This window comes from Anas acuta, chromosome 12, assembly GCF_963932015.1.
Source record: "Anas acuta chromosome 12, bAnaAcu1.1, whole genome shotgun sequence".
Taxonomy (NCBI): Eukaryota; Metazoa; Chordata; class Aves; order Anseriformes; family Anatidae; genus Anas; species Anas acuta.
Genome location: NC_088990.1, coordinates 20,715,087 through 20,730,902, shown reverse-complemented (window position 1 = coordinate 20,730,902; position 15,816 = coordinate 20,715,087). Strand labels below are relative to the sequence as shown.

General features: G+C 40.0%; 1 protein-coding gene across 4 annotated transcripts in view; it reads right to left on the bottom strand.

Moving 5' to 3' along the window:
• The window catches only part of FBN1 (fibrillin 1), a 159,886-nt gene that overhangs the window by 41,142 nt on the left and 102,928 nt on the right, over positions 1-15,816 (bottom strand). For 3 of the 4 annotated variants that reach the window (XM_068695254.1, XM_068695255.1, XM_068695256.1), the window contains 7 exons: positions 15,624-15,752; positions 14,190-14,315; positions 13,927-14,052; positions 13,564-13,686; positions 9,537-9,662; positions 8,693-8,818; positions 278-400 (listed from right to left, as the gene is read on the bottom strand). In XM_068695254.1, coding sequence (XP_068551355.1) covers positions 278-400; positions 8,693-8,818; positions 9,537-9,662; positions 13,564-13,686; positions 13,927-14,052; positions 14,190-14,315; positions 15,624-15,752 — 879 coding nt within the window. The remainder of the gene's footprint in view (positions 1-277; positions 401-8,692; positions 8,819-9,536; positions 9,663-13,563; positions 13,687-13,926; positions 14,053-14,189; positions 14,316-15,623; positions 15,753-15,816) is intronic. The other variant, XM_068695257.1, reaches the window with a different exon arrangement.

Here is a 15,816-nt window from a genome sequence, read left to right as displayed (position 1 = left end):
CTCTCACTGTCTCCCACGAGCCACAAACTTTCATGAAGTACACAGTCTCTCTCCATGGACCAGTTCACTTCCATCCTCTCACTCACCAAATATGAGAAAATGCCGATTTCACAGTTACCATGGCAGAGAATTCACTCTCCAATGGATAGTGTCAAATTGACCTAATGAGGATGATAAACATTTGTCTTCTCTATTTGTAGGTGTGGTATTGTTTTTTCCAGGGTCACACAGACCCCGTGTTGATCAGACCTTACAAATAAATGCATACAACACTCACCTGTGCACTTGATACCATTCCCAACCCAGCCAGGGCTGCAGCTACATTTGAAACTTCCTGCTGTGTTCGTACATATGGCATGCCTATCACAGTTATGGGCTCCAATTTCACACTCGTTGATATCTGTAAAAACAGAGACATTTGAAGAGCTCATGGATCAAACTTTCTCAGAGTCAGCCTACTGATATAGGAATTTTTCAAGACAGACAATGTGAACATGAAAGCAAGTCAGCGTTTCTTTACAACATGAGATTTTAAAATGACACAGAAAAGAAATAAAAGCAAAGAAAAGCAGAGAAGCATGTAGAATATTTCAAACATGCTGGCCTACTACCTGTTTTTCTGGGACACATATAAAGCAGTACTTCTGCAGTCCACTCCAAAATCTTTTTATAACTAAGGAGGAAACCGGTAACTGAGGTTCTTCTTCTTTTGCTATCTGGTACATTCACAAAGAACGTGAGGACACAGCCCTTGGGAAGAGGACTAGAGCCCATAAAGATTACCACTGCAGGTGTTCAGCATCCTGGGATATATGCCTGTCAAGAGGCTTTCAAATAGGTTGTGGTTCAAATCTAGTGACTAAGACGTGACATGTGGACCTGTGCTGCCCTCACAGCTACAAGACACCACTACAATCTATTGGTATATCCGGAGTGTACCTTAACATAAGTGAGGGAAAGATGACAGCTTCCCCATCTGCCCATCCTGGAGTCCACAGAGAGGTACTTGTGGCTCTGCACTGCATGGTTTGCTAAAAGATCTCAGAGGAGTCTCTGCTGCCCGTGGACTCTTGGAATGCAGCACATCCCCCACAGTATCTGCAAGGATGCTGATGAACACCAACTGGGTACAGTAGCACCTGCAAACTCCTCCTAGCATTATCCCCAGGCAGTTAATGAAGCCAGGTTCTGCTTTGTCAGAGACGGTGGAAGGTGAAGGATGGGCTGTACCACTGCATATAATGGGACAGCTGATGGACCCAAAGCTCATCAGGCATGCAGTTTAATAGGAGCTCAGAAAACCTAACAGAATGGAAAAAGTCATCATCCTTGGAGACACCAGGCAGCAAGTCATCCAAACTTTAACATATGCATTCATGCCAGCACATTCTATTTCAATATTTTCTATTTTCACCTTATTTTGATTCCCGGGTGTTCTCCAGCAATGTTGAAAAGTATAGACATTAAAAAAAAAAAAAAAAAACAAAACACAACTGAACTTTATTCTGACTCGTCACAAAACAATATTAATACTCCATATAAGTACTTGGAGAATGTGTAAGCTTGAAGACAAAGTTCTTAGGAATTACTACTGGTAACTAAAACAAAGTGGTCAGCAATTTTCTTACACATCTGAGCTATGGATTTTACATTGCTTTCTGTAATCAAGCTCTCTCTAACTGTGCTTTACATCCACACAGGATGTAAATTATTTTGACTTCATATCAAACCACTTAATATTTATATCCTTTTTTTTCACCCTCCCAGATACTTTTTGCTGTTGCAATAAGTCAAATCATGCCATCCTGCTAAAAGCTGATGGAAATGGAAATCAAGCTCATGAACTCCGCATGATTCCATACACAAAAACCCACCTCAGACCCCTTTTGAGAAGATGATTAAGAGAGGGTATTATCCATCAACCAGTTAACAGTCAGTGGGGTTCTTAGCCCCAAACCCTCAGACCTCATCTACCATTGTACCTAAAAGCAACTACCTCTTTCAAGAGAGCAAAAGAGTGGAGCCACCGGGGAAAGTGTCCAGGTAAGACCTTCACCATTTCCTTTATAAACATTTCTTAGGTTTTCTGCCCACCCTTCTTTAGGCATAAGGCTCTACGTCCTTTCTGTATAACCTGTACATATACCCTGCCTTTTCACAAAGGCTACAGGCAACTCTGAGAAGTAGATAACAAATGCCTTGCATCCTACAACTAAATTCTTGACTCCAGATTATTTTTTTTTATAACTCTGTAGTGAAATTGCATCCAGTCTTGTTTTTCTGAGTTTTTCTAAATGAGACATTGCTCTGAATCAAAACTCCAGACGTGAGTATCCTCACAATCTGAATACTGAAGTCCAGATACAGATCTAAGTCTGGCAGCTGGAATTTACTGTTAATGAAGGCAGACTGCACCACAAAGCCTGAAAACATGCAAATGGACACTTACTTTTTAGAACTTAAGGGGGGGGGGGGGGGGGGAGGGAGGGGAAGGGTGCAGATGATCTCAAAGAATATTTGCCTTCAGTATGTGCAGAAACTCATGTGAAGATAACATCACCCTAAACAGGAAACTAGTGTCTGTTAAAAATCTTAAGGGTGGTCAGGAAAAAACAACAACAAAAAAAAAAAAACAAAACTCATTTTGGCTTGGACTGAAGGGAAAGACTAAAAGGAATTTCTAGAGGTCAGTTACAGTATACATTGACATAAAAAAGCTGAGGCAAACACTCTATATTTTAACCTTCATGTGATTTTTTAAAACCAAACTGTTAGACTTTAGCCAGCATTAAGATTGTCCTGTATTTGATTATTTGATGCTTTGAAACAACCAATATCTTCCTTATACCCTCTGGGGCACAACAAAACAACACAAAGACCATCATCAGTTGAGATATTTCTGCCAAGAATTCTTCTAAACCACCAGCAAACACAAACAGAAACGCATGCAACAGCTCCACCGCAATGAAGTCATGTTCAGGCTCAATTTTAAGGCAATCTAAAAGCAATTTTTAGTTCTACATAAACTGACTGTGGACTCCATCTCATTTTGTGCTGGCCCACTAAGAGTTTGCACCCCGTTAGTATCTCCCAGTGGAAGAGAAAGCAATTGCTGCACTTTCTCACAGCTTGTGAGCTGAGCACCTTCCCCGGTGCCAGCCATCCTGTTCCCCCATCAGCTATTTGCCACAAACACTAAAGAGATTGGAATCTTTTGCAGGATGAAAGTTGTGAGCACAAATCTATATCCAAACAGGGGTATTCATAATGGGATCAACTTTATCAGATATCATCCACTAAAATGCCGTTCTATTTGCTTTGATCAAAATCCTAAAATCCCTTTCAGCTTTTATCCACCAATAAATAAATAATAGATTTCACTACTTTTTACCTGGGTAAATATCAAATAGGGAATGCAAAATACATTTTCTAATGCCATCTACCTTCACAGTGATGTCGCTGGGCTTATTTTATTGATGCATGGAAAAGCTTTCAGATACTTAGATGAAAGCTCATTGAGGCGTATAAAATTCCTTTACCAGCTTCTTCCCAAATTGTACTTATTTTCAAAGCTATCTGCATTTAACTTACACATTGCTTTGTTGTAATCCCTATTCTCTCCTTTCACTGCACAGCTGAGGTATAAGCCTAAATTTATTGCACTGCAATTATTTCCAAGGCAGAGGAGATCTCAGACCAAACAGGGTCCCGTGTAAATGGGGCAGTGAAATCAATGGAATTTATGCTTGCTTATACTGGAGCTCAACATGGATTTATGTTACCATAAGTACTGAATTATGACTTCACAGAATGAATCAAAAAGGAGAAGTTGAGCTCTGTAGGGGAAAATTAATTCAACATAAATATCTTTAATAAAAGAGTCCAGATTGTGCTGTCTGCATGGCAGTACAAACAGTACTACACTCTTCAAATAGCTCCAACTATTTTCATGCAATTGTTTGAAGAGCAAGGCATTACTCAGACTGAGTAAAGGTATCACGACCCAAAGAGCACACAGGAGAATGCTGCTCAAGTCAATGTTTCACAGAATGATGGCCTATTCCCATTGACTTCAGTGGGATTTTCATTAAAGAGTAAAGGAGTGAGTCACTGATTTATATCAACCTTCTCTTTCTGCCTCCAGTATGATTCTGTGACAAGCCAAGAAAATAAAGACATTCCAATCCAAGACTGACACTGCATCCTCAGCTGGTCCCACTGTGTCCCAGTCCTGCTGTACACATGCTCTCAGCTCTGTAATTGCACAACTCCCATTAATACTAAGGGAGTTGTCTGCTACAACAGATGAGAATATGCATGATAAATAAAACGCAGATCTGACATCATAACAATCCCAAGCACTATGGGGAAAAAAAAAAAGTCAGTCACCCTATTTTGTTGGCTCTTTCAGTTCTCTGGACCAATGTTTTTTTCCCTCAAGTCTTTGGCAATTAATAAAGCATCTCTCTCATTGATCAAAGAGATACAAGTATTTAGGGCCGTGAATATACAGCAAAAATATATGCCTCACATATACCTGTTGTGTTGGCACTATGCCTGCAAACATGTCAGCCAAATGCAAGAAACAGCTAGCCAGCACCTACACAGAGTCCCCTCGCAGTTTATAAGTGCATCATTAAAAATCAGCCAGAGAGAAGCACAGGGAGAAGTCACTTTATTCTTGCCTATACTCGGGAAACATCCAAATGCAGAGGGATCTCTGCATTTGAACGAAGAAACACTAACCCATGACAATTCATATATCCATCACAGGGCATGAAAGCATCAAAGTATGCCATGTACATTTACTGTTAAGTTTCACTGGGGATTCAATAGCCTATAAAGACTCTTAGCAAAGCGTGAATTTAATTCAGTCTTCACCTATAAATTAGTACTGTTTGTCAAGAATAATGCAAATCCCTCAAGCATTTTCTGACTTTTTTTTAATTTTTGGCACTCTTTATATATATATATATATATATATGTGCATTTTATTGCACTGACGTTCCACTGGTATTTCGAGCCTGGCACTGATTCCCACCAGACCGGTCGTCTGGTGGAAGTCACAAGGCATTTCCTCCTCCTGGGATGCTGCCCATGTAATCAGGTGAGGAAAAGGAGCTATTAAGAAGGAATGCTTCTCAGAAGGGAGAAGACAGTGACTTCTGTCTTCTATTTCAACTTAGCACTCGTTTCAACATATGAGTGGAAATATATATGGAAAAATTCCCTTAGTCTGAGTTCTGTACTTGGTGCAACTGTTTTCTTCTTTGGGACTCACTCTCGGATTCTGTTTAGCATACTGCAGTGTAAGCCCTTCCTGGAGTTTTTTCCCATGGGCCAGGTCTAGCCTGTTATTGATCCTTACATCATCAGCCCGGGGTCCAGCATGTTGTTGATGGACAGGCACCTACTCACAATGCACTCCTTCTGTAATACTCCCATTTGGCGGGTAACCTCGTAATATTATTATCTTTTGGTATTTGGCCTGACACAGCCAGCTCCCAAATTCATAACGGGAAATGTATTTGTTTCACTGATACCACAATTCTCTTGTGCCATCAGACTGAAGCACAATGTATTATTAATGGCCAGAAGCCAAAGGCAGGGGAGAGAAAGTCAAAACAGATTGTACACACCACAAAGTGTTATGGACCTACTTCTGAGGGCAAATGACATGGCTCACCTCTTCCTTTCACAGTAGCAGTTGTCTTTCTCTTTTTAGCTGTGTTATTCTCAGCCATGCAAGTATTTAACAGCACGCACACACTCCTCCTTTAGCCATTAATATCATCACTACTGAGTGACAGCAAGTAGCATTCAGGACCAAACCCTCTAATCTCGCCCAAAGGCCATGGCTGAACACCTTCCACCAGCTTTTCTCCAAACAGAGTGGCCCTCACAAAGTCAGCAAGCAGAAACTGGCCCCAGTCCTCCAATTCCCCAAGCTTGCTGTGGAGAAGCCTAGACCATTTGAGCACTACTTTTTATCTGCTGACCATCTTGGGTGACTTCTGCCCCAGGGTCACCTCACACAGTTTGACTTTGTGAAGAGCAGCCTAACCCTGTCCAAGCACAGCTTCACCAGGAGCACACAGCCATAACTAGCCAGGACGGGTGTAAGAGAGTCAGAGAAGAATTTGTTCCTCTGAGAAGGTATCAGAGCAAGTAAAGCTGAGGCTCTGCATCAACAGTGAAATACTGCATCCAAAGCACCGATGAATCTCCAAATGCAAGTGCCAATATAGGATTCCATCTCTGCGCAAATACATGAATACTTTATTGAGAGAAAAAGCAGATAAATTTGTTATAAAGCTCAGCAATCTGGAACAGAGATAGGGGAAAGCTTTGCAATCTTTCCTCTAGTGGCTATGAACCACTACTTGCCTAGAAAAATCTAAAATGAACTGCTCTTGGTCAGTCTTGCCACAGTTTGCTTTGTGAATGGAAATTACATCATTTGTAACATTTTGCCTCAGAAACCTGCATTCACAGTGTATATTTGTGTATAAAACATTTTTAATTTTATTTTTGTTACTAAGCTCTGTACACATTCTACTGAGAACCAAGGCAGGGGGGAGGAGGGGAAGGGGAGGCTAACATCTGTGTGGGATGGGAATGCAAGTCAGTGGGTGGATTCTGAATACTGTTACATGATTGGTGAAATACATGTTTATTTGTTAAAATGGAAACAATCAGTAATGACAAGGGAGCTGAAATATTTAGACAAAACTGTAATGGAACCCAGAGGATGTTATTTAATTGTTCTCATGAAACAAAGAACCTCCCATTCAAAGTATTGTACACATTTTTGTAATTTTTTTCCACGGGAGTTCCTAATTACTGTGAATGCTTTTGAACTGTCTGCATGACAAGAATCGGGCCCCTGTGTCAAGGTGTTGTTAGTAGGGTCCCTACTGAAGAAGTCTTGAAAGATGCTCTCATGGGTTTTAGTACCTGGGTCTAGAAAATTCAGCTCTGGCACTTAGGCTATGCAAGCATGAGGTGTGGAATTCAAAAGACTCCACCAGTAAATCAGACTTTTTCTGTCAGAATGTGAGAATCTGCACAATGGGACCTGTTTCCTATGCTTTGGTTCCTATAAACAGTCTCCTCATCATGAAACCAGGCTATGAAGGTCCTTGCTCTGCTTTCTCCCTTCCCCAAAGACTTACTTAAATCCAAACAATTTTGGTGAGTTGAGTATGGTCCCATCACAGCTGTATCAGCACAACTGATACTACGTCATTTTGTTCCTTAGGCCACTGGCCTCTTTCAAATTACAGAGGGTTTCTATAGCATCTGCTGTAAGTTAGGTGTCCTGGTGAGTAGCATCCTCCCTGGGACACTGACACATAGCCAGGATAAAAAAAGAACAGGCTGAGAGAAAGGTAAGTACATCTGAGGCGGTGAGAAGAGCCTACATGGCAGATAGCATCCATCCAGAGGGCTGGGCTTGGCTGGAACCAGAAGGCAGGGATTTCCCCGCCTCTGTTAACAAAAGAGTATTTATTGGGACAATTGCCACTACCTTGTGTCACATGCTGCCAAAATGGTGTCTGTTTCCAGGCACCTCCCCAGAAGCCATACCTCAGATTCCTCCCTTGCCTCCAGGACCTTTCTCTGCCTTTTCCCTTCTACTAGTTGTTTCATCTTCCCTGACAGCTCCTTACCGTCACTCATTACACGGTGTGATAGCTGTACCATGTCTAACTGATCAGCATGAGGGATTTCAGGTCTAGAGAACTGAAGATCTTTACATAATTTAGGACAGAAACAAAGAACAATGAAATATTGGTCTACAGGGTACAATTAGAGTTTTCTTGGATTTACATCAGTTCATATATAAGTCAAAGGCAGCTGTTACTAATGCATAACTATTCATCCGTAATCCAATATGCAAAGTACAACTTAAGTTCTCAGATTGTTCTATGAGAGCTGTTAAAAACCAGTCTCATATACTTGGGGCACTTAGAGTATATTAATAACTCAGTACAATAAGAGCAGACAAAGAATAAAAGTCTCAAAAACATTGCCAAAAATGTGTTTACCTTAAGTCTACATTAAAAATTATATTAAACATATGTTTGCTTTCATATTTTGGGCAAAGCCTAAGATTCTCAACACCTTGGCTTGAGACAACAGCATTAGGATTATTATCATGCCCTTTAAGTCTGTATATTTGAACCTCATTTCTGTTAGCTTGCAATATATGAACTAATGCAAATTCTGATTTTGCTGATATAATGTAGTTGGGTAGCTGTATTGTTGCCACTTTGCAAGAACTGAGAATATATTTTAGCACATATTTCAAGCCATTATGTTTGCCAAAATAACACTTGGAAACAAGACCCGTTATTTGCATGCACAGCATACAATTAACTAATCCTAAACCACTGTGGCCCTCAACAGTCTGTCAAATTACAGCCAATGGCATTTTCTGTTCTCTTAGACTAACAACAATACAGTAAGTCCAATTTTGCTCCCAGTGCATATTTTATCACTCATTTCAGCAGAAGCTGCATTAAGCTGAAAGTTGTGCCACGGAACGGAAGCAAGTTTGGGTAAGGATTACAGTATTTAACACGAGTGAAAAGAATCACAGTGAGGAGGTTTTGAACACTAGAAAAACTAAAAAGGCATACAGAATCACAAGTTCAACAGAAGATTAACTATTAACTTTATAACATACCTGTGCAACCAGTTGTGCCTTTCTTGCCTGAATATCCCATGTCACAATGACAGATAAATGAGCCTTTTGTGTTCTCACAGGTTCCACTCAGACAAATGTTTGGATGCAGATCACACTCATTAACATCTAAAAAAAAAACAACCACCACATAATTTAAGATTTATTAAATAAAATTCTTAGAAAGTAACTAGCAAAATCTCTGAGATATGGTTCCTTAAAGACTCAATATCAGCAGTATTGTCCAAAGTATGATTATGACTATTTATTGAAGCTTTCTATGTATATGTATGCATGTGTCTATATAGTTATATATGCATACACACACACAGACACTACCTAGTTTTGCACAAACAGTTCTCAAATATTCTCCAGATTTTTAATTTAAATGTGAAAATTTGTTCTGGATTCAAACTGTTTCCTGACTTTGTTCTACCAAAGCACAGTACTTGCACACAGTTTGGTTTAGTGACAAGTTTAATCAGCACTAATGATTTACCTGGCCAGAAATTTTCCAGTGTCACCCATCAGCAGTTCCTTTCTATAAGCCCTCTTTGATCTGAGCTGCATAAGAGCTTATTGGAAGAGGACCCAGAGATACACTATTATAGATCACCACGTCTGCATCCCAACTTGATCTGGAGGTATACTGGAACACACAGAGATTACATCTGTGTCTGGTAAACATAGCTTGTGCACTAGGGCTATTCCTGTGGTCAGGTGGCCAAAATTGCAGCATAAGAGCAATACATTTTAAATACCATTGTCTACCTACTTGGAAATAGTGCCTTAATGAATATTTTTTTCCTTAGTTCAAGCAGATAGGAAAAGATATATTTTCACTTACCTACACAAGTCTTCATGTCCTCTGATGCCATGAATCCATCATAGCAAAGACACCTGTATTCTCCTGGGATGTTTGTGCACTGGCCTCCATCACAGATGTTAGGATTGTCTTCACACTCGTCAATATCTACAGGGAAAAATCATATGCTTTAGGTATGTTATCTTTATGCAGTGCAACTAACCATAACCACAGCAAGCAAACATTGGTAATCACACTCAAGATTGAACCCTTGAACAGTATATTGCAAAACTGTCTTGATGATTAAACTCGCCATCTCCTGGTAAAGTCTGTGGAAAACATTCCCCTCTTGCTCCAACAGGAGCAGGAACCAGCTTTGTAGGTAAAAAAGTCACTAAGAAAAAAATACAGAACCTTTGTCACACCGCATGGCCACATATAATTGTATCTTTTTAGATACCATCCATCATTGTTGAAGTCAATGGAAGCTCCAAATTCAAATATAGTGACTTGATCCAGTCAAGCTCATGATGTGAATAATTATAGCACTTACATTTATGTCACTAAGAGATTTTACGGTGGTTTTTGGGTGGGGTGTTTTTTTTTTGTGGGCTGGTTTGGTTTTTTGTTTGTTTGTTTTAGCATTTCAGCAGACTGGGTAACTCAGCCACATACTTACATTCTCCAGCATATAAGATGCTTTTTCAATTCATGAATTGGCCATCACCGATTTGGGGCAACTGCAGAAGCGGACACTTTATTATATTATTGCAGCCATGCTAAGGTCTGAAATCTTTCAAAGTCCCTGGGGTTACGTTATTGTTTCTTGTAAAAATCCCTAGAATTTCCCTGTATCAGCACCAACATAGACCAGCAAGGACAAAAATCAGAAACTCTGCTTAGTGATTCCATGGGAAAAAAGTCAGCACAAAAAGGACAAGATTCAGGAACCCCCTTCTGAGAACAAGGGTGTAACTCATTATCAGACTGGTCTATTGTGGATTGCAGTAATTATGCAGCTGCAGAAAATGAACGCACTTTAACTAAAAATATTATGTTCATTATTCTTCTGTATTTCTAGCAGTGAATGTTTGTGTGGATACACACAGCTTCTGCAAGGAAGAAGGCTGACTCACCCTTGTTCATCTTAATGAGCAAGTAACATTGGCATGGACATTAGCCTGGAAATGTTAATTTGGAATGAAATTTGAATTAACATGCAAAATTAAGCTCTATAAATTGGGATAATGACAGAAATAAAGAGCTTTATTTATTAACCTGTCACTGGACTGATTTCACAGTTGGGGGAAAATCATCTGACAAAGAACCTGTTGTTTCTCCTAACTGAGCTGATTATTTATGCATAACCTCACCAATTCAAATCTGACCTACTACTGAACTGAACAGCATTCTTAATAGCTCAATTATCAAGAAATATATTCCATAATAGCTTCTAGCTCTGTATGATGTTAAAATTAAAAGACATGTTCACACAGAGAGCAAACTGAAAATGTGTAGGTGTTTCACATACTTAGGTCAAAATGCTACTAAATCACGTACCTTGCACAAACATACAACACAGTACAATCAGTCATTATGTGCAAAAAGTAGAATACGTTGCAAAAAAAACATTTTTTCTTATTTGTCACTAAGTTTGGGTAGAAGTCAAAATTTCAGCATGCAGACTTTGAATATTCACCATACATGTATATATGTAATTAACTTATCTTCATGAGAAGAATGCAGCATTTTCAGATACTAAAAGCGTGGTGAAGGTGGTCTGGGTATTTTCTTGGGTAGAGTTTGACTAGATATCCAAAAGTGTCTAGTATTTCTGCTATCCGTACATGACACATGTGCAGACATAGCTGATATCTCTCTACACAGACTGTAGGAAAAAGCATCTGACTAAAATTTGATCACTGTTATTTGTGTTCACAATTAATTGTATCTACAATCTTTCCTGGATATGCTCACATAGATCTGTAATAATAACAAAAATCTGGTTATGTCATCCTTCAAATCCCACCTACTGGCAATATTCCTTAATGGAATTTCATTCATTCTCATATTTTATATTTTAAAAAAACCTAATACAGTATGCAGGAAATACCAGAGTTCCTCTATAAACATAGAATTATAATAATATCAAGTGGTTTTTGAAGTGAGGATATAAATTATCTTTTAGATTTGGGATAGCAACCTGTTCTAGCATGACATCAGTAGCTCCCCACAGCTGCAATCATTCGTTGGAGTGTGAGGCATCTATTCAGTATGGTATTTTGTGTTAAGTACATGGATAGGCCTAGAGAAATCAGCATACTTATGGAAACCTCCTTACATGTTACCTATTGCATCCAAGTCTTTCGCAGAGGAGAATATGAAAATGAATAGCTAGCAGCTATTAATGGCTGTCCTGTAAATGAAATTTTATTTTTCAGAGTCAAGGCTGGATATAAATATGCAAAAATTAACTAAGATCAGATGGTTCCTCACCCAGGTTAAGATCTGACTACAAACCTCTAAGGACTTTTTTATGCTTGAGTGGTCAAAGACATTGAGAACCTGTGCCCTCCACACAGCAAGAACAATTGCTCCCTCCCTTTTTAAACCTGAAAAGGGAAAGATGATAGTTTTCTATTCCAAAGGTTTTTGTTTAATAGGCAGGAAGATGCTCTAAACAATCCGCTCTGTTCTTGGTTTTAGAGACTCCTCTGGCTAAGGGCAAGAAGGGCTAAAACAGAGGAGAACTGTTGCTAGCCATCAGACTTGAAATCCCTAAGACTGCCTGAATATGCACTTGTGTTATTTGTACCCAAGTCAAGCCAAGATGAAAACACAAAAGTGGACAACAGACCCCCTGCTCCTCCCCTCCCTCTCATGTATCTGCTAATCCCGTCAGGTTTAGATTCTGGTTAAGTCACAATTTTGATCAAATGGTTTTTATTTTTGCATTCAAAAAGTGCCCAAAACAGCACTGTTGGCAAGTTTTTGCTTGTACTTGCCTTCACAAGAAACTTGACCTATCCCTGCTCACTAAAGTAAAACATTTCTAGTTTAAGTATTTGAGGTTTTGAAATATTTAATTTCAGGGTCAAATTTGCACTTTTCTAGTTGACTTCTGTCTTTGTAAAAGGGTCAGATGCTTGATGAAGATTGGCTACTTTACAGCATTGTGACAGTGTAATCTTTCAATGGGGGGCAAGCTGAATTGAACCATGCTTTAAGGCTCTTTTATCCTTTGGAATGGTAGTGAATGGCCTCAGGGTAAATGAGATCTTGTTCAGAGGTCCATAAATATTTACCAATTCTAAATGTGAGTCCTCTCTACTAATTTAGCATAGAAAACTCTCAATTTGTTCTACTATAAAGGCAATTCTATTCCAAGGGATTAACCCTGCTACATTCCTCATGCTCTTCAAGTTCTTGGATGGAATTGGCAAACAGCTGGCAAATATTCACATGCCTCAACAGTTCAGTGGTTGTGCAGGAAGAAATAAGAAAAGAGCAGAGAATAATTATCTTTCCACTAACCTATGTGGAAATCACTGAGTGCAATCCACATACTGGGATTATGACTACCAGAATCCCAAAGGAGAACACCCAACCATTACAGAGATCAGATGACAATTTTCTCACAAACTCTGTTTAGAGTGCAAGAGCACTGTTTCCTAAGAAAGATTTGCACTATTCAAATTTCAGTTTGGCTGAAAGTCGTTCTGTTTTGAATGAATGCAGGACACTTGCATTTCACTAAACCAAGAACTAAAAATAGGATTATTTTTTTTTTTTTGGTTGTTTAAGAGCAGACAACACTGCATCTCTATTTGTTCTCCAATATAATCAGATGGTATACACATATGGCATTCTGACATATGTTTATGATGATTCTTTCCATTACCTTCAACACATTTTGGATTTGGACCTATTATACCTTAAGGGAGAAAATTTATCCGCTACTAAAATATCACTGCCTTTTGCTACCAAATATTAATATTAAGAAGAAGTTACATTTTTAAAATACTGAAATCAACCATTTTAGCTGAAGAGTTCCAAAAATCTCCCTTACCAGTACATGTCCTGTGGTCTGGCATGAGTGCAAAGCCTTGTTTACAGCTACATTCATAGCTGCCCTCGGAGTTTGTACAGAAGTTCTCACAGCCACCATTCATTATGCTGCACTCATCAATATCTAAAATGGAGAAAATTACAGTTAATACCCACAGTATCTTTTACTTTAAAACACATTTCACAGGCACACTTGGAGTTAGTTTTCCAGAACAGCATCAATCCAGCCTCTACACTTGCTTTTGCACGCTCCTTGAAGATACAAGCGTTTGCAAATACAGGCATTAGGAAGAATGTCAGGCAAACCAGGAAGGAAAAGAATCTTCCCTACTCACTAGGCATCTTGTGTAGGCTTTGTCCTTACCAACACAGTGTAACTTGTCAGGTGTGGACTGATATCCAGGGTTACAAGAACACTGATACTTTCCAATCAGGTTGACACAATGTCCATTTCGGCACAAGTTGGTGCTTAGATCACATTCATTAATGTCTGTTGCAAAAGAAAAAGACAAACACATTTTTATGTCTGCATGGAAATGAAACTATTGAAAACACACTACATGCTAGCACAGTAAAAGATTAGTATAAAGATCTGTGCACAGTATCAATTTTGTCTCCATATCTCACCTATACATGCAGAAATATTTGGTGATATCTGATGGCCTGGAGGACAATCACACCGAAAACTTCCCTCTGTGTTGAGGCAGGTTCCACCTCGGCAGAGAAGGGGGTTGCGCTGACACTCATCGATGTCTGTGAGAAGAAGGGAAAGCACATCTGTGGTGGTTTTACTCAGGTGGGCAGCCGAGCTCCACCACAACCGATCTCTCACTCCCCCTCTCCTCAAAGAGGAAGGGGGAGAAAATACAACACAGAGAACTCGAGGTCTGAAATGAGAAAGGTTTAATTAAAGGGAAAGGGAATGGGGAGGAAAAGAAACAAAGAAACAATAAGTCCATGCGGAAGCACAGAGAGAGGGAAAAAAAAATTATTCTCTACTTCCCATCAACAAGAGATGTTCGGCCACGTCCTGGGAAGCAAGGCCTCAAAACGCGTAGTGGTTTTTCAGGAGGAACAGCCCCCTCCTCCACAAGAGCCCCCCCTTTTATTGCTGAGTGTGACATCAGGTGTTATGGAATATCCCTTTGGTTGGTTTAGGTCAGCAGCCCTGGCAAGGTCCCCTCCCCATCACTTGCCCACCCCCAGCCTGCTGGCTCTTGGGGGCTTGGAAGGAGTCCTGATGCTGTGCCAGCACTACACAGCAATAGACACAACACTGGAGTGATATCAGTGCTGTTCCAGCTACAAGTGCAGAGCATAGCACTGTGTGGGCTGCTGCAGGGAAAAGGTGACTCCAGCTCAGATAGACCCAACACAACATCACCACCAGGATCAGCACTGCCAAAGCACCAGCCCTGGCAATGCCCCAGCAGCAGCCCCAACAATGCCCCAGCACTCTTCCTCTCATGAGCATACCTATGCATCTCCTCATCCAATGCCTTTCCAGGTGCTGACCATGCTACTCTCCCCAGGGGTCCAAAACACGTTTTAAAACAAGGCACGGGACTGCTCCACACACTGTACTCACACAGCCCCTGTATGCCACCTCCTACTCCCCTCACCAACATGCGTACCAGGGGAAGTGATCACTGCAGACCAAGAAAAACTTTCCTCTGTCCTGACCGAGTCCATCTATCCCCTTAGTCCTCTCCCCCTCCCAGTTCCATCAGCCCAGATTGACGCTGGAGCCTTTGCTACAGCTAGTCATTCCTTAAAACTGCTTTAACTTCAGAGTTGAGGATTGTATCCCTCTCACCAGATTGTGGGGATAAATTTAACCTCCTAAAATCCTGACCCTTGCACATTTATGCTTTGGCATCCTACAGAAATAGGAAATTCACGTTTGGGGTGGAAACCGAATTAAAGCAAGCTTAAATAAGACTCAAAAATGAGAGAGATCTAAATCAAGACACAATCAGGCCTTTAAAATAACCTGATTGCTTCACAAAAATAAAACATACGTAAAATACTACTGCACATCCACGGTCTTTAAAAACATACCCATGCAGTTTTTCATCATCATAAATCCACTTTCATAGCCTTCAAAACATTCACATTCGAAGTCCCCAGGAGTATTGACACAGATGCCTTGACCACAAAGATCAGGAGAGATGCGGCATTCATCAATATCTGTAACAGAAAAGAACATTCACAGTATTTTCAAAGTAGTCCAGCTTTTCCTTTTCCAAATCAA